This window comes from Oncorhynchus masou, chromosome 17 (assembly GCF_036934945.1).
Source record: "Oncorhynchus masou masou isolate Uvic2021 chromosome 17, UVic_Omas_1.1, whole genome shotgun sequence".
In the NCBI taxonomy this organism is placed as follows: Eukaryota; Metazoa; Chordata; class Actinopteri; order Salmoniformes; family Salmonidae; genus Oncorhynchus; species Oncorhynchus masou.
The window spans coordinates 8,576,154-8,594,063 of NC_088228.1; the positions used below are offsets into that span (position 1 = coordinate 8,576,154).

The 17,910-nt window shown below is 38.7% G+C and overlaps 1 protein-coding gene and 1 long non-coding RNA gene across 7 annotated transcripts; one reads left to right on the plus strand and one right to left on the minus strand.

Moving 5' to 3' along the window:
• Positions 1 to 54: 54 nt before the first annotated feature.
• On the plus strand, positions 55 to 12,641 carry LOC135558387 (acyl-CoA-binding domain-containing protein 5A-like). Of its 5 annotated transcripts, none has more exons than XM_064992154.1 (14): positions 55 to 142; positions 477 to 588; positions 1,309 to 1,432; positions 2,326 to 2,398; positions 2,570 to 2,717; positions 3,046 to 3,093; positions 4,564 to 4,875; positions 5,276 to 5,497; positions 8,229 to 8,299; positions 8,458 to 8,629; positions 8,931 to 9,136; positions 9,277 to 9,330; positions 11,020 to 11,129; positions 11,416 to 12,641. In XM_064992154.1, exons 2-14 carry the CDS (start codon positions 519 to 521, stop codon positions 11,426 to 11,428), a joined length of 1,623 nt encoding a protein of 540 aa, XP_064848226.1. In that variant the 5' UTR covers positions 55 to 142; positions 477 to 518; the 3' UTR covers positions 11,429 to 12,641. The 5 variants fall into 5 exon arrangements, with proteins under 5 accessions (XP_064848226.1, XP_064848227.1, XP_064848228.1 ...); XM_064992155.1 differs by having other exon boundaries at positions 480 to 588; XM_064992156.1 differs by having other exon boundaries at positions 517 to 588.
• LOC135558388 (uncharacterized) lies at positions 10,608 to 13,384 on the minus strand. Of its 2 annotated transcripts, XR_010458353.1 has the most exons (3): positions 13,327 to 13,384; positions 12,947 to 13,118; positions 10,608 to 11,112 (listed from the first exon to the last, which is right to left on the minus strand). It is a non-coding gene; the product is annotated as an uncharacterized LOC135558388 (long non-coding RNA). The 2 variants fall into 2 exon arrangements; XR_010458352.1 differs by lacking the exon at positions 13,327 to 13,384 and having other exon boundaries at positions 12,947 to 13,315.
• Positions 13,385 to 17,910: the final 4,526 nt, after the last annotated feature.

A 17,910-nucleotide genomic window follows, 5' to 3' on the forward strand; every position in this document is an offset into this window, starting at 1 on the left:
TGGCAACTTTGTGAATCATATGTTTCGTGGTATTCGGTTGGACCGAACTTGAGAGATCGCTATCGGAACAGTCAGCCTGGTTGCAGCCAGTAGGCTATATGTAGACAGCAGTGGGTTTAATCCATCCAGAGTCATGCATAGGGTGAGTTTCTTAAACGTAACCTTCTATCGATTTGGTTATTTTTTTTTACATTTTTACATTCACTCTAATTTGAACATATGGATATAAAATTCTGACAATATTTATGCAACAACTAAATAGCTTAATAATTGCCTCAGGCGAAAATCAGATAACAAGCCTATTATGCATGTGGTATCCATAATACGGTACCCTTTACGAGGTCCGTGGGTATTAATTAGGTCCGTTGATTTCAATGACACATTATGAAAGCCTGTTGAGAACATTTTCATTTTAAATTATTGCTGCCATGCAACTTTGTTGTCACAGAGGTGACCGAATGTTAAATCTCTTTAAGAAGTGACGATTCTCCGCCTGTCATCCTGGTTGTGACAAAGCAATGGAACAAGACGAGCTCGAGACCCGATTTGATGCCGCAGTGCGAGTGATACGGAGTTTACCCGAAGATGGTAGGCTAATTATCCACTAATAACTACACTAGCCTATACATCAAATCGGCCACTGAACTGTGGGCCATGTCCTGCGACCGAGTGGCCTATTTAGCAGTAAGCCTAGCTTGTGTAGCCTATGTCTGAATGAGCACCATTAGAGCTCACTGTGTTGCCACCGTTTTAATTTGGTATCTGCTTGATAGAGGTGATTGGCCTATATTCTCTGTGTCTTAGATATCGCCTGTTTTGGTTGGCTTTTAAAAGGCACACTGTAAGAAGTTCTGCTGTTCTAAAATTATATAACTGCCTTATCATGTTAATTGTTTTACTGTTCAATACAGTTATATTAGGCTACTCCTACATTGTTTATGTTTGTGTTGTCATATGATTGAGTGTTTGTAAACAAACAACCAATTTCATGCCAATCTCATGGACAGTCAGTCCTTGCATAGCTCTGTAGTAGGCAGAGTAGCCGATAAACTGTTGAAATTACAGATTGTGTCTTTAGAGCTGAAGATGAGCAGATTCAACCATTAAAGCGTTGAATTTAAAATAGAAGTCTATTTATACCTTCTGAGGACACACATTTGTATTGTCAGTTGCAGTGAGCTCATGGTAATTGCTGCATTGACTATCGGCTGCAAATGTTAACAATAATTCAAAGTATCATGTAAATCATCAAACTTCCTGAATTATCTTCTTTGTTCCCCTCTCCTATCCTTATTTGCTCTCCTATAGGTCCATATCAGCCGGCGGATGGCATGATGCTCATGTTTTATAGTTACTACAAGCAGGCTGCGCTGGGGCCATGTAATATTCCAAGACCCACAGGATACTGGGACACTGCAGGCAAAGCCAAGTGGTAAATTCTGTTTAAGGACTGGGTGGTGTTCATTAGCGCACACTGTAGCAAAATGTTTTGCAACAGAAAACCTGAAAATTTGTTTTTCTTATTGGACACGTTAAGATAGTATAGAACCTCCCCGCTTCACTCCGTTTTGGATCGCTATCTTCCATTTGGTGCCTACTGAACACGACCCTGGTGAAGGGTGTTGTTCTAGCAATAGGTTATCAAATCAGATGAAAGATGATGATGTTATAAAAATAAAAATACTGCATGCCTTCAGCACTGAGACATGTACGAGATATGCCAGCATAGAGCAAGAGCACTTCTGAAACCCTTTGAAATGTTGCAGAAGAATGGCCCAGCGAGGCTAAGACCAATGAAATGTAAAAAAATGTGTTGTGTTTTTACCTCGAGGTTAAAGGTTTTGCGATTAAGGAATATCACTGAATCATTTGGACTGGGATATTATGGATATGCTTAAGCCACAAAGCAGAATAACCATATTTATTCTATAGTGCATGGAATATGAGTCATTCAATCAAACTACCCACTGCAGCGTGTGTAATATACCATACTACCATCTTATTGCTGCACAATAACATATTTATTAGCCACAAAAATGCATTTCAACTATTAACACCTGCTAATTTGCTGTATGATCAGACCAAATTCTGAGAGATTTTATTTCAAATATCTGATACTGTGTTTACAATAGTTTCTTCCTGGTTATCTCAAGGCCCTATGTAAATGCATATCTTGCATGGGGGGTCCATATGGATTCATAATGAAATCCCTACTCTGAACAAAAAAAAGGTATGTTGTTAGTCTTGTCTCGACATTATCGAGGTTAAGCAGCATTTCTTTTCTCACCTGAGTTCGTATGAGACACAAACGTTGTTTGTTGCCAGGGACGCATGGAACTCACTGGGGAACATGTCGAAGGAGGAAGCCATGCAAGCATACGTCAATGACATTCAGCTGGTAAGCATTTTTACTATGGCATCTTGAGTAAATAAAAGAAGAGGAAGCAACTGCATGCTTGTACTATTGTTTTTACCCTCCAGGCAGATACATTTCTCCTTCGTTAAATTGATGAAACCACATTTACTCTATATTGAAACACCAATATATTAACAATCATATTTCTGGAAGATTCTGGAGACTCTTCCAGTCACAGAGGAGGTGTCTGATCTGCTGGAGGCGCTCGGGGGGTATTTCTTCGAAGAAGTGGAGGGAGGAGTGGAGGAAGAGAAGGAAGAGGACAAGAGGGCCTACAGCAGGCCTTTCGCAGCAGCTGCAGGTGCCTGGTCAAAATGGATGCTGTTTTGAACACTGCAGAACTACACACCTCAGTTTGACTGAACACAACAATACGATAACCCCAACACATCTAGGAATACAATTGTTAAATGATTTATGTGTTTATTGATTATTAATTAACCACTCTCATAGTCTATAAATAGTCACTAAAGAGTCAATAAATTCACACAGAAGGAGATTGTTCCACCTCAAGGTGGGTTTAGCTCTGAGGAAGATTGATCTCTTGCTTATGTTAACCTTTCCTTGCTATTAGCAGAGAAGGCCTTTGGACTAATATTTCATAGTCGCCTTTTTGTCTTTTTGCTCAGTGGAAATGCAGATGCAAAAGGGGTATATCCACAAACCAAAGATGGAAGGCAAGTGTTTGTGTGGTAGCGTTGGTCCTAAACTCCATTCCCCGAGGGTCCACAGTGAACTCATGTCAGTCATCCTCACCTTGTAATCAGCAATCAGTTCTGATGAAGGAAGAGAGATGATGAGTGGACTGTTGTCTATGGCAACAATTAAAGGGATAGTTGATCCAAATTACCTATTTACCTCATATTATGGAAAACTGGAAAGTAGTCTATGGACCCAAGAATCGGTGATATATGATATGAGTTTATCTCCTTACAGTAGCTATAGTTTAGCATTAGCATAATTGACTGCATGGTGCAAGCAGGACTCCTGTTAGCCTGTGCTAAACAGCAAACCTAAAGGTATCCATAAGTTGACATTTTGGTGAACTATCCCTTTAAGGAAATAAGTGCAAAGCTGTTGAAGGCTGGATGAGTAGAGAACCTCATTTTGTTGTGTGGTTGATTTATCTTTATTTAACTAGGCAAGTCAGTTAAGAACAAATTCTTATTTTCAATGACGGCCTAGGAACAGTGGGTTAACTGCCTGTTCAGGGGCAGAACGACAGATTTATACCTTGTCAGCTCAGGAGTTTGAACTTGCAACTAGTCTAACGCTCTAACCACTAGGCTACGCTGCCGTGTCTGGTGCTGTCTCAATAGTAGAAAAGTCTGTTGCTAATAACTAGCAGCCTGTTGGTGTTAGCTGTGTAGTTGTGTAACTTGTGCTGAGCTTTGTGAACGGTGGTTGTGATGCATAGAATGCTAAATGTTGTGGCAATGTAGACGCCGTCGGTGTTATCTAGAGTAGATACAGTCGGTGTTATCTAGAGTAAATACAGTTGGTGTTACCTAGAGTAGATACAGTCGGTGTTATCTAGAGTAGATACAGTCGGTGTTATCTAGAGTAGATACAGTCGTTATCTAGTGTAGATGCAGTCGGTGTTATCTAGAGTAGGTACAGTCGGTGTTATCTAGAGTAGATACAGTCGGTGTTACCTAGAGTAGACACAGTCGGTGTTATCTAGAGTAGATACAGTCGGTGTTATCTAGAGTAGATACAGTCGGTGTTACCTAGAGTAGACACAGTCGGTGTTACCTAGAGTAGACACAGTCGGTGTTACCTAGAGTAGATACAGTCGGTGTTATCTAGAGTAGATACAGTCGGTGTTACCTAGAGTAGACACAGTCGGTGTTACCTAGAGTAGACACAGTCGGTGTTATCTAGAGTAGATACAGTCGGTGTTACCTAGAGTAGACACAGTCGGTGTTATCTAGAGTAGACACAGTCGGTGTTACCTAGAGTAGATACAGTCGGTGTTATCTAGAGTAGACACAGTCGGTGTTACCTAGAGTAGACACAGTCGGTGTTACCTAGAGTAGATACAGTCGTTATCTAGTGTAGATGCAGTCGGTGTTATCTAGAGTAGCTCATTATAATTATAAAGAGGTTATAATAAGGTGTCTTGTACATTTTATTGCACTGCTCAGGCTTTGGGAGTCTGGAAATCTGGAAGGATATTCAAACCAAAGTCCCAGAAAGCAAAATAAATGGCATGACTATGACTGACAAGGAGGAAAGCAAAAGCACTGATAAGGAGGAAGAGGAGGAGAAGGAGGAGGAGAAAGTGGACAGTGATGAGGAGAAGGAGGAGGAGGAGAAAGTGGACAGTGATGAGGAGGAGGAAGAGGAGAAGGAGGAGAAAGTGGACAGTGATGAGGAGGAGGAAGAGGAGAAGGAGGAGGAGAAAGTGGACAGTGATGAGGAGGAAGATGCAGATGATGAAGCGGAGGAGGAGAGAGGTACCGCAAATTGTACATATCATATTTTGAGCTGTTTCTCTGCACAACAACTTAGTTATGAATACTATGTAGCATAACGTATTAACAAGCCAAACATGGTTATACTTACGACAGTGCTATAACTATGGGTAGCTATGAAGCAGTTCAAGTGGAAGATGAGGACTGAATTTGACATGGTTCTGTATGTTACCATAAAAGAGACTTCAGGACTTTTATTTCGGAGATAAAATGTCCCTAGGCTGTGGTTACATCAGTTTGTCACAATTTAAACCACAACCTCTCTATATCACTATGAAACAAAGGACCGGGAGGACCATTGTTATGTCAGTGTTGTGTCATGTCAGGTTTATAACTATAATATGCTTATTAAAATGACACTAATTGTCATACTGTCTGTCAGAGAGGAAGTCCCCAGGCCCTGACATGAATCTGCTCAGGGTGAAGGACCGCAGGTGGAGGTCAGAGGTCAGCTCGTCCAACGGCAGTGTGGAGCCCAGCGTCTCCTCCATGACCAATGGGACACAGAGCTCCCTCAACAGTGAGGTGGAGGAAGAGGAACTGGCCTACTCCAAAGATCCCCTACCGGAGAACTGCTACAGGCATCTGAACAGACACCTCAGTGGTAAGCACCACCTCCAGTAGGTGGGTTAGTTAGTAGGACCCAACTGTAGGTACTGTATTTGAGAGCACCTGTAGGAGAGACGAAACTAGGGCTGTGGCGGTCATAACATTTTGTCAGCCGGTAATTGTCATGCAATTAACTGCTGGTCTCACAATAATTGTCAGTTAATTAACATAAACACATTAAGCATCTCCTGGCTTCCACACATAGCCTTCAAGCCACTGATGCAGACCTTTGGACATCTACATTTAAAAAAGTCTAATAAATCCATTTAATATAGCCTAAACCTTTACAATAAATCCATTATTTAATTTAGACAGGTAAGCAGGTGGCCTAGTGGTTAGAGTTTTGGGCCAGTAATAGAAAGGTTGCTAGATCAAATCCCTGAACTGACGAGGAAAACAATCTGTTGTTCTTCCCCTGAACAAGGCTGTTAACCCACTGTTCCTTAGGCTGTCATTGTAAATAAGACTTTGTTCTTAACTGACTTGCCTGGTTAAATGAAACATGATATGAAGAAAATGTAGTCTATTTCAGAAGAACAGAATAGCATATTCTGAGTTGTCTTTATGTTAGGCCCCGATCTGGCTATGCAAAATGGCTGTGGGCTACACTAGTTCATTTAGCAGACAAGATTTGATTAGAATTCTGTGGCATTTTTTAAATATTATTTTATAGTATGAAGAATACAATTGAACATAGCTGAATGAAAAACAAAATATATTTTCTCCAAACTATTTCAGAGAGAGTGAGCACATGCGGCTGTTCTGTGTTGAACTGTTAACAAAGAAACAGGTCCTCCTATATGGTTAATTTATATTTAATTATGCAACTTCAGTTGGGATACAAACATCAAGCTATATGTTTAGATTTTTAATACATTCTAAGGCTGCATGATGCAACTCTAATGAGGATTTGAATAAAGTCTGGACGACACTATAATAAAGCATGAGCTCTGCTCTGTTTCTTACGCAGGTTGTACACACTTCATCAGTTTCTCATTCACAATTTGACAAGCACATGACAATATTCTCACCCATCAGACTATTGTTACTTTAATCTGATCTTTACATATAGCCTACTAATATATAGTACCAGTAAAAAGTTTGAACACACCTATTCATTCAAGGTTTTTTTTTTTTTTTTTTTTACTATTTTCTACATTGTAGAATAATAGTGAAGACATCAAAACTATGAAATAACACGTGAATGCGCACTGCACATATTTACTATGTATCATTGTTGGGTCAGTGCTACTTTAAAGTTTGTTTTTGGACAATAATTTCCTCCTCTAGTTTAGATGGACGTCATATTCTATTTATGTCTCCCCCTCATAGGCCTATTTTTTTGGACAGCGTAGAATTTATTGATATGTTTGTCAGTGTCAGCAGCAGTGGCGATTTTAGCATGTAAATCTTTGTGGGGAGAAATATATATATGTGGACGCAGCAAAGCCAATTCTGAACACAACACTAAAGAATACATTAATTGCACTGAGCTAGGCTGAAAAACCTGCATTTTGGAGCTGTCTTACTCAAGAAAACAAAAAACACACCACTATTTGGAATTATTACATTGTTTGCAAACTGATATGTAATTAATGCCAAAATAACATGCAAAACAGGAAAGCCCCAATATGGGGTTCAAACATGCCCTTTTTATTTAATTTACCTTGTCAGTTAAGAACAAAATCTTATTTTCAATGACAGCCTAGGAACAGTGGGTTAACTGCCTGTTCAGGGGCAGAATAACAGATTTGTACCTTGTCAGCTCGGGGATTTGAACTTGCAACCTTCCGGTCACTAGTCCAACGCTCTAACCACTAGGCTACGCTGCCACCCTGACGAACAGAATGACAGGTTGCCACTGGAGCAGAGTAGGCTGCCCTGTAATTTATCATATTAAAAAAAATATTCTGCTATTGTGTCCTGTCATAAAGTGTAGTAGAATTACATGAAATGTGTGTAGACCACATTGTTCCCGTGCAAAACAAAAAGAAGAAGCATCTGATATAGCCTAGTTCTCCTCTACGCTGTACTTGTGAGTGATTGAGTTATATTATTAGCCTAAATTATGACTATCCAATCTACTCATCACATTATGAATAGTAGGCTATCTTACATAAGTCTGTAAATGTGATGATTCATGGAACGTGTTATTATAAAGGTGAATTTTTATGGTTAAATTGATCTTCCTTAAGCTTGAAATTCACACGCCGCCTATGAATGCCAGGTAGGCTACACCGGTTGTAAAGCAGATTAAATATGCTTCATTTTAAGAATTGAGCGATAAATATAGCAGGACGAGAAAGCTGGGATTCTCTTTTTTCAATAATGGCCTCTGTTTTCACACGCGATTGCGCTATGACTGGGCTTAAAAGAACACATTTCACTCTGTAGGCTCTCCAACCGTGTTCCAGGGGTGTACCCCCTGTCGACAGCACCCGCAACCCATAACATCTTCCCGTGGGAAGTGCTTTCATTAAGCATGGATCTATCCAGGGGTAAACAGCTCAGGCCCTCAAGTTCCAGCAGTCCTGCTGGTTTTCATTTCTTTGTGTTACTGATTGGCTGTAGAGAACACACCAGGTAGAATCAGTCCCTAGTAAAAAAGGAAATATGCAGATCTGTGGTCATCAAGGACTGGATCTGTACACTTAATATATGCAGATCAATGCTTGACGTGTCAATAACCTGGCAATGATGTGGTGTGCTTCGTCTCCTCCACACAGAGCGTCTTCGAGTCAACGACTCGGACAATGAGGAATTCTGTGATTCAATGGAACATTTAGCCATGGAGGAGGTGAGAAGTTCTCTCTAAAGAAATGTGGTGTGTTTGCTCCAGTAAATCAGAACTCGCTCCCACCCTACTATTTATTCGATTGGTTTTGGGTAATGACAATGCAAAAGGAGCGCTCCCATTGGCCATCTCTGCATGATTTTGATTGGTTGTCTTCACAGGAATCGGGAATACCCAGGGTACACTCCTCTGGGACAAGGGCAAGTCAAGCTAAGAGGAGGAGTCTTCAGGGAGAGACCCTGGATGAGGATCTGAGTCTCCAGGAAGACTCCCCTCACAGGGAGGGGCTTCATACAGAACGACGTGACAGTTGCTGGTCAATGAGTGGAATAGGTGGGGTCTGTATGGTCTTACTGTTTAAAATAAATAATGAAAAAAAGTATAAATCAATAGCATTTGATCCCTTGATTGACTTGAAACCTTTATCCTGTGCTTCTGGGCTTTTATTCATAAAGCGTCTCAGAGTTGAAGTGTTGTCGAGGATCAGCTCCACCCGGTCCATGTTTTATGTTCTAAAAGGCCAAACTGATCCGAGATCAGCACTTCTACTCCGAGACGCATGTGACGTTTTGTAACTACAGGCCATGAAGTCCATAGAGTGATGCTGGCTCACTGCCCATTGTTTGTGTTATAGGTTCCAGGTCATCGGGGCTAGGTTGCGGGTCACAGATTTTTACCAGTGGAAATGCTGCAGAGGGCTGGGTTATGCAGATCAGGACTGAGGCTGTTGCCAGTGGTAACCTTAACGAGCACATCGCCATGGCGCTGACCAGGCTGCAGGAGGACATGGCTAACGTGCTTCTGAGGCTTAACACTCTGGAGGCCCTGACCACATTACAGGTGAGACCCCGGTCTAAAAACCATAGAGATAAAACAGTACTTTTTATTTTTATAAAACTGTGTCACAATACAGTCTAAAATTATATCTGAATCATAAGTGAGACCACCATAGTCTACATTTTGTGTGTGTTCATTTTCAGACTAGATCACTTTCTCAGGCTAGACAAGATGACTCCTTATCTCTGGCAAGAAAGGTATGTGCTTCTGTCTAACGATACGGAACAAAAATATAAACGCAACATAGAACAATTTCAAAGATTTTACTCAGTTACAGATCATGTAAGGAAATTGGGTCAATTAAAATAAATGCATTAGGTCCTACTCTATGGCTTTCACATGACTGTTGGGTGGTGGCCTACCAGTTGTGCCAGTGGCCAATAGGTCCCTGGATCGGGTCCCCGATTTGACATGGTGGGAGATCTGTTGACTTGCCCTTGAGCGGGTTGCTTGAACCTGGTTGTCCCTGTGGGTCTCTCTGGATGGGAGTCTGCTAGATGATTGAATGTGATGTAAATGTTGAACGGCTTCACTGCAGGTAGATTGTATGTTTTAATATTCAATAAAAAAAATCTATATATTTAAAAAAAAAACAGATATATGTGTCTGTTAGTCACAAATACCTTAAAAAAAATGGGCCTCACAATGGGCCTCTGGATCTCGTCACGGTATTTCTATGCATTGAAATTGCCATCGATAGAATGAAATTGTTTTAATTGTCCATAGTTTATGCCTGCCCATGCCATAACCCCACCGCCACCATGGGGCACTCTGTTCACAAAAATGACATCAGCCTTACACGTGGTCTGAAGGTGCGAGGCCGGTTGTACTTACTGCCAAATTTTCGAAAAAAACAATGGAGGCGGTTTATGGTAGAGAAATTAACATTCAATTCTCTGACAACAGCTCTGTTGCACATTTCTGCAGTCCGCATGCCAATTTCATGAGGCATCTGTGGCATTGTGCTGTGTGTCAAAACTGCACATTTTAGAGTGGTATTTTATTGTCCCCCAGCACAAGGTGCATCTGTGTAATGATCAAACGGTTTAATCAGCTTCTTGATATGCCACATCTGTCAGGTGGAATGATTATCTTGGCAAAGGAGAAATGCTCACTGACAGGGATGTAAACAAAATGGTGTATAAAAGTGAAATAAGCTGTTTGTGCGTATGGAACATTTCTGGGGTCTTTTATCCCATCACTTTAAATGTTGCATTTATATTTTTTGTTCAGTGTATTAATTCTTAGAAGTCTAAGCGGACATATGTTTTAAGATTGTCATACCATGGGTCATTTAGCTATTTGATTTTGAATTTGACGACCCCTTTAGGTATAAAACAAATACATATAAAATTAAATATTTGAACAAATATTTAATTCGGCCTTTATTACTATAGCCCATAGAAACGCATTGAATAACACATTCATAAATGGCAAAAAAGACATTCAAAAAATAAAGCATAAGGAATATATATATATTTTTTTATATTTATTTAACCTTTATTTAACCAGGTAGGCAAGTTGAGAACAAGTTCTCATTTACAATTGCGACCTGGCCAAGATAAAGCAAAGCAGTTCGACACATACAACAACACAGAGTTACACATGGAGTAAAACAAACATACAGTCAATAATACAGTAGAAACAAGTCTATGTAAGGTTTTCAATCTTCTGTCTAACTATTAAATAATAGTAAAAAAAAAAAAATAGGATTCACAAATGCCAGAATCATGCCTTTTTTTTCTTCTTGAATATCTTAAAACTTATACACGAAAGAGGAGTTGTTTAAAAATGTGCAATGCTAAACAAGAGGAAGTCTCTTTAACAAGAGATTTACTCTTTAATGTCAGCATGGTTGAGAGAGTTGTCTTTTTATGGTTTTCCAGAGTCCTTCGTGGTGGCCTTTGCACCTGTCTCCTACCACCGTGGTGTTTGCTACAGTCTGGCCTTTGATTTCTCATTGGCTGGTTCATATTTACCTGCAACGAAAGAGAAAGTGAGTGTACTGTGTGTTCTATACTGTGTGTCATCTGTTCCCTGTGAATCAGAGCCATGTATAAATATATAGAAAATATCTCTGGTGTATGTCTTTACTGTAGAGGTGCTTATATTTTCAATTGTTCTATCAGTGTTCTATCTATGTCATAGGTATCCTAACCTTGTGTAGAATATGTGCACCTTTAGGTTCAGGGACGTGTACTATATATGTTATCAGTTTGTCACATTGATTAAAACACATCAGGTCATTATACTAATGTGTTGTTCAACATTTCTCTTTTCAGAAAGATAAGCTGAGGATCAAGTGTTGTTATTCAAGCAAGCCAAACTCGAAAAATTGCCTCTACTTTTGTATATAAATTGTACTTTTCATTTAAATTCTCTAAATGGCACTGTTTGGCACCGGACAACAGCTGTAATTGTACAGAGAGGTGATTTGTAATACATAATTCACAATTAATTTTTTATTTAAACATGGTCTGGATTTACGGGCACAATACAAGGTTTGCTTACCACTTGAAAAATGTGTAATATTATTTTGATACCCCACTAATGCCATACAATATTGTATCTTCATGGATCGGTTTCCCGGATTCCTATTGGACTAAAAATCACTTTCAATGGGGATTCTCCATTGAAGTCCAAGAGCTGGGCTCTTATAGCTTAATATTTTCTTACCACATGACATATTGAACCACTAACTTGCTTGACCATTTGCTCTAATTTAAAACAGGGTGCAGCGGCGCAATATATATTACCCCTTTGTCACCTAGAATTACATTATGGTTTCTGTTTCTCAAAAATAGGCAATACATGAATGTTTGTCAAATGTATACCCATAAAAGTAGTGTACATTGGTCTCCAAACAAAATGTCACAAGTTTTACATGGCATTGCCTGAGGGGGATCAAGAGACAATAGATCTATTGATGTGGTGTTGAGGTCCATGAACAGAACTAGAATTTATACAGTATTTATTAACCATATTATAGTATATACTTAAGCGTACTCCTACTTGACATTGATGTTGATGAATAACCTTCCAACTAACACTAATGGATTATATATTAATATTTTATTCCCAATATAGCTAAATATTTCAGAATATTTATCAAAGAAATCCCAGAAGAACATACAACATTCATTAATACAGAGGGATGAGGAAGGTTTCTGTGTGGATCAAAGGCTGAACATTATTGTACATTATCTGCTGTCTATTATCATTTGCAATGAGCCCAAATCATTCACTTCCAGAAAGAAATCCTTTAGGGTTTGTAGGAATGGTTAATTTTCCTAATCTTATGTAGAGATTGTAGGTTTTTTTCTTCCTGTGAACACATTGTGTAATTTATGAGAAATGAATGATAGAAAACAACACTATAGTGCAAAAATATTGTATTTGTAGTATTTAATTCAATTACAAAGAATGTATCTAAGTAGCCAATTGATGATTATACAATTATAACCAGAGATGCACCTGCAAGTTGCAATAAAGCCTTGTTCACACTGCAGACCTTAATGCTCAAATCAGTTTTTTATTTCTTCAAATCTGTTTTGGAATACTGACTGTCCAAACAGCAAGTTTAAAGTGTCCAAATTGGATTTGTGTGTTCAGACAGCAGTCATTTACTGACATGGCTATACTAGTTGTCATAGTAACCACTGGTGTGTGCGCAGTGGTGTCATTATACCTAAGTGAGTGGCAGCCGAGAGCGGTAGATTAACGAGAACGTCGTTTTCCCGACAAACTGACCATGACGTACCTCCAAGAATCACTCACATAATTCTGCCCCCAAAAACAATGAACACTTCTCACCCAGTTGCATATGAGCTATTAAGCAGAGCGCTGATGTCGCCCCATGATAAGCAGCGCCCACTTTGCGAAAGTCACAGGCCCAAAATATGTATTATGTCGATGCCCAGCACGCCTCCCCATGGTGCTGTTGGAGAGAAGCTGCGCTGCGGCTCTCCACTATAGATCCAGATAGCTGCCAAAAGGTTGAATATACGTATCGTTAGGATCGTAAGAAAATCCATACGTAACTTGTTAGGATCGTAAGAAAAAAGACATTTCATCTGTGAACAAACAACCACCATGTTACGGTTACGGACTAACATTTTAGGCTTGAACAAATCTTGTGTTGCAATTCTGACCTACAATATGACCTTTCTGAGTTTTTGGCAGTTTCATCTCACCAAAAAAAAAATGTACACCAAACGTCCTGTGAGGGGTGCTACCCGAACAAGAATAACACAGTATTAAAAAAACAGAAGTCAGGGAAACCGGAAAGAGGTATCCTGCACGTTTTCAAATTAAAAGTCCCCATTCTCTAATACTCGCCAGTTGAGTTTACTTCACATTTAGGTAGCTAATGTAATGGATGTGTTTGCCAGCGTAAGTCTAGACAGCACTCGCTGTATTATGCCTACAACTATGAAGTTTCAGTCCGCTAGGTGTCTCTCTAGAGCATGGGCATGTCTCTGGGTGACGTGGACATCCCCATGCATGCACCTTATCAACATATGACTAATTCAGTATTACACCATCCCATTCTCTGGGCTCTGTCTGCAATCATAACCAGTAGTATCTACCAGGAATAATGAATCATAACCAGTAGTATCTACCAGGAATAATGAATCATAACCAGTAGTATCTACCAGGAATAATGAATCATAACCAGTAGTATCTACCAGGAATAATGAATCATAACCAGTAGTATCTACCAGGAATAATGAATCATAACCAGTAGTATCTACCAGGAATAATGAATCATAACCAGTAGTATCTACCAGGAATAATGAATAATAACCAGTAGTATCTACCAGGAATAATGAATCATAACCAGTAGTATCTACCAGGAATAATGAATCATAACCAGTAGTATCTACCAGGAATAATGAATAATAACCAGTAGTATCTACCAGGAATAATGAATAATAACCAGTAGTATCTACCAGGAATAATGAATCATAACCAGTAGTATCTACCAGGAATAATGAATCATAACCAGTAGTATCTACCAGGAAAAATGAATCATAACCAGTAGTATCCACCAGGAAAAATGAATCATAACCAGTAGTATCCACCAGGAATAATGAATCATAACCAGTAGTATCTACCAGAAATAATGAATCATAACCAGTAGTATCTACCAGGAATAATGAATCATAACCAGTAGTATCTACCAGAAATAATGAATCATAACCAGTAGTATCTACCAGAAATAATGAATCATAACTAGTAGTATCTACCAGGAATAATGAATCATAACCAGTCGAATCTACCAGAAATAATGAATCATAACCAGTAGTATCTACCAGGAATAATGAATCATAACCAGTAGTATCTACCAGAAATAATGAATCATAACCAGTAGTATCTACCAGGAATAATGAATCATAACCAGTAGTATCCACCAGGAATAATGAATCATAACCAGTAGTATCTACCAGGAATAATGAATCATAACCAGTAGTATCTACCAGGAATAATGAATCATAACCAGTAGTATCTACCAGGAATAATGAATAATAACCAGTAGTATCTACCAGGAATAATGAATAATAACCAGTAGTATCTACCAGGAATAATGAATCATAACCAGTAGTATCTACCAGGAATAATGAATCATAACCAGTAGTATCTACCAGGAATAATGAATCATAACCAGTAGTATCTACCAGAAATAATGAATCATAACCAGTAGTATCTACCAGGAATAATGAATCATAACCAGTAGTATCCACCAGGAATAATGAATCATAACCAGTAGTATCTACCAGGAATAATGAATAATAACCAGTAGTATCTACCAGGAATAATGAATCATAACCAGTAGTATCTACCAGGAATAATGAATCATAACCAGTAGTATCTACCAGGAATAATGAATAATAACCAGTAGTATCTACCAGGAATAATGAATCATAACCAGTAGTATCTACCAGGAATAATGAATCATAACCAGTAGTATCTACCAGGAATAATGAATAATAACCAGTAGTATCTACCAGGAATAATGAATCATAACCAGTAGTATCCACCAGGAAAAATGAATCATAACCAGTGGTATCTACCAGGAATAATGAATCATAACCAGTAGTATCTACCAGGAATAATGAATCATAACCAGTAGTATCTACCAGGAATAATGAATCATAACCAGTAGTATCTACCAGAAATAATGAATCATAACCAGTAGTATCTACCAGAAATAATGAATCATAACCAGTAGTATCTACCAGAAATAATGAATCATAACTAGTAGTATCTACCAGGAATAATGAATCATAACCAGTAGTATCTACCAGAAATAATGAATCATAACTAGTAGTATCTACCAGGAATAATGAATCATAACCAGTAGAATCTACCAGAAATAATGAATCATAACCAGTAGTATCTACCAGGAATAATGAATCATAACCAGTAGTATCTACCAGAAATAATGAATCATAACCAGTAGTATCTACCAGGAATAATGAATCATAACCAGTAGTATCCACCAGGAATAATGAATCATAACCAGTAGTATCCACCAGGAATAATGAATCATAACCAGTAGTATCTACCAGGAATAATGAATCATAACCAGTAGTATCCACCAGGAATAATGAATCATAACCAGTAGTATCCACCAGGAATAATGAATCATAACCAGTAGTATCCACCAGGAATAATGAATCATAACCAGTAGTATCCACCAGGAATAATGAATCATAACCAGTAGTATCTACCAGGAATAATGAATCATAACCAGTAGTATCCACCAGGAAAAATGAATCATAACCAGTAGTATCTACCAGGAATAATGAATCATAACCAGTAGTATCTACCAGGAAAAATGAATCATAACCAGTAAACACTAATGCTTCATTTGTAAATGACGTCAAAGTGTTGTAATGTGCCCCGACTATCCGTAAATTTAAAAAAATGTTTTTTGAAAATGGTTCCTTCTGGTTTGCTTCACATAAGGAATTTGAAATGATGTATACGTTTACTTTTGATACTAAAGTATATTTAAAACCAAATTATTTTAGACTTTTCTCAAGTAGTATTTTTCTGGGTGACTTTCACTTGAGTCATTTTCTATTAAGGTATCATTACTTTTACTCACATATGACAATTTCAGACAACTGGGTACTTTTTCCATCAGTGATTTTGGTATATATATATATGGTATATATGGTATATACCATATATATATATCATATAAAGTAATAATGGCCAGTATCCAATCCAACAATTTACGTATGGATTTTCTTACTATCGTAACGATATGTACGTTCAACCTTTTAGCTGCTATCTGGCTCCATACATCTGTGGCATTGTGTTGTGTGACAAAACTGCGTATTCTAGAGTGGTATTTTATTGTCCCCAGCACAAGGTGCACCTGTGTAATGATACTGCTGTTTAACAACGCGTGTTGATATGCCACACCTGTCAAATGGATGGATTATCTTGGCAAAGGAGAAATGCTCACTAACAGGGATATTAACAAATTTGTGCGCACAATCTGAGAGCAATAATTTTTTGGGAGCATATGGAACATTTCTGGGATCTTTTATTTCAGCTCGTGAAAAATGGGACCAACACTTTACATGTTGCGTTTATATTTTTGTTCAGTATATATTGAGCATTTTTGCTGACCACTGGGCAATGTCCGGTCCCCCTACCAAGATGGGCCGGCCCGGTTTTCTAATTGGCTGAGTTTATGTGGCGCAAATTTCCATTCAAAGTCAAACGCGCAAATGTGAGACCCGCTCTGACTCTTGTCAGTCACTCAGTCAAAACTGAAAAACGGAATGGTGGTGCCGACAAAGCAGAAACCCAAAAAGGGCCATTGTAGCCTACGCTGCTAAATGTGTAAAATTAACAGAATTATTTGCTAAAACTTCTGGTTCTGCTGGTCCAAGTCATGCGCCCGTGTCTGTGGGTGCAGTAGACGTAGGAAGAAAACAGAGAGACGCACCGCACCACTCAGGCACGTTAACCACGTTCTCATCCACAGTTATTATGCAAGTAAAGTCATTCAAATAAATCCCAACAGCTGTAATGGAAACAGGAAGTGTCAGTACAATTTTATAAATTCCGACAGATAATTTATTCATTCGACATGGTGAGATATTTTTGTGTCGGTAAAATGAATTATGCGAGAAATGGCGGTGAAAACGCCTTTATATGCAAATATTGATATAATAACCATAATATCGAAGTAAACTTGGGAGTCAAGCGATGACATGGTGTGTGGTCCTCCCACGGAATGAGTTTGATGCTCCTAGCCAATCAATGTCGAGGGTCATCTGGTGACATGAAGATCGATGCATGACAGTCGTTTGACAAATACAAATATTCTCGCTCTTATCCATGATAATCTAATCATGTAGAATATCCTACCTGCAGAGTCTACCCACACTGTATCTGCGAGCCGTTGGCTAGAGTGCACGTGCCAAATCCAGATGAGGCACATTTGCTATTTAATGCACGAGTTTGTGACAAAACCATCGGCACAGTTGAACGTGAGATGGAAACAGATTGAATATTTAATTTTTCTCCATTTTCTGTGCACCGCGTAATTATGTACTTATTATTATCCACAACAAGCGCATTTGGTGGAAACACACCACTACCTTTACATGGACACTAATAATTCGATATTAAACGGTTTATGGTAGTAGGCAGATTATGCAATAGTCTTGTAAACACTTTACACTGCTTATTTTGACCGGCGTAAAGTCAAAATCGAAGTAAACGTACGCCGATTAAAACACCGGGTTTTC

What these genes read in the sequence shown, in the direction of transcription:
- LOC135558387 (XM_064992154.1), top strand. Translation starts at nt 519, where the DNA reads ATGGAACAAGACGAGCTCGAGACCCGATTTGATGCCGCAGTGCGAGTG. An exon ending in ACGGAGTTTACCCGAAGATG is followed by an intron (nt 589 to 1,308) that starts GTAGGCTAATTA and finishes GCTCTCCTATAG; the next exon opens with GTCCATATCAGCCGGCGGAT. An exon ending in AGGCCCTGACCACATTACAG is followed by an intron (nt 9,137 to 9,276) that starts GTGAGACCCCGG and finishes GTTCATTTTCAG; the next exon opens with ACTAGATCACTTTCTCAGGC.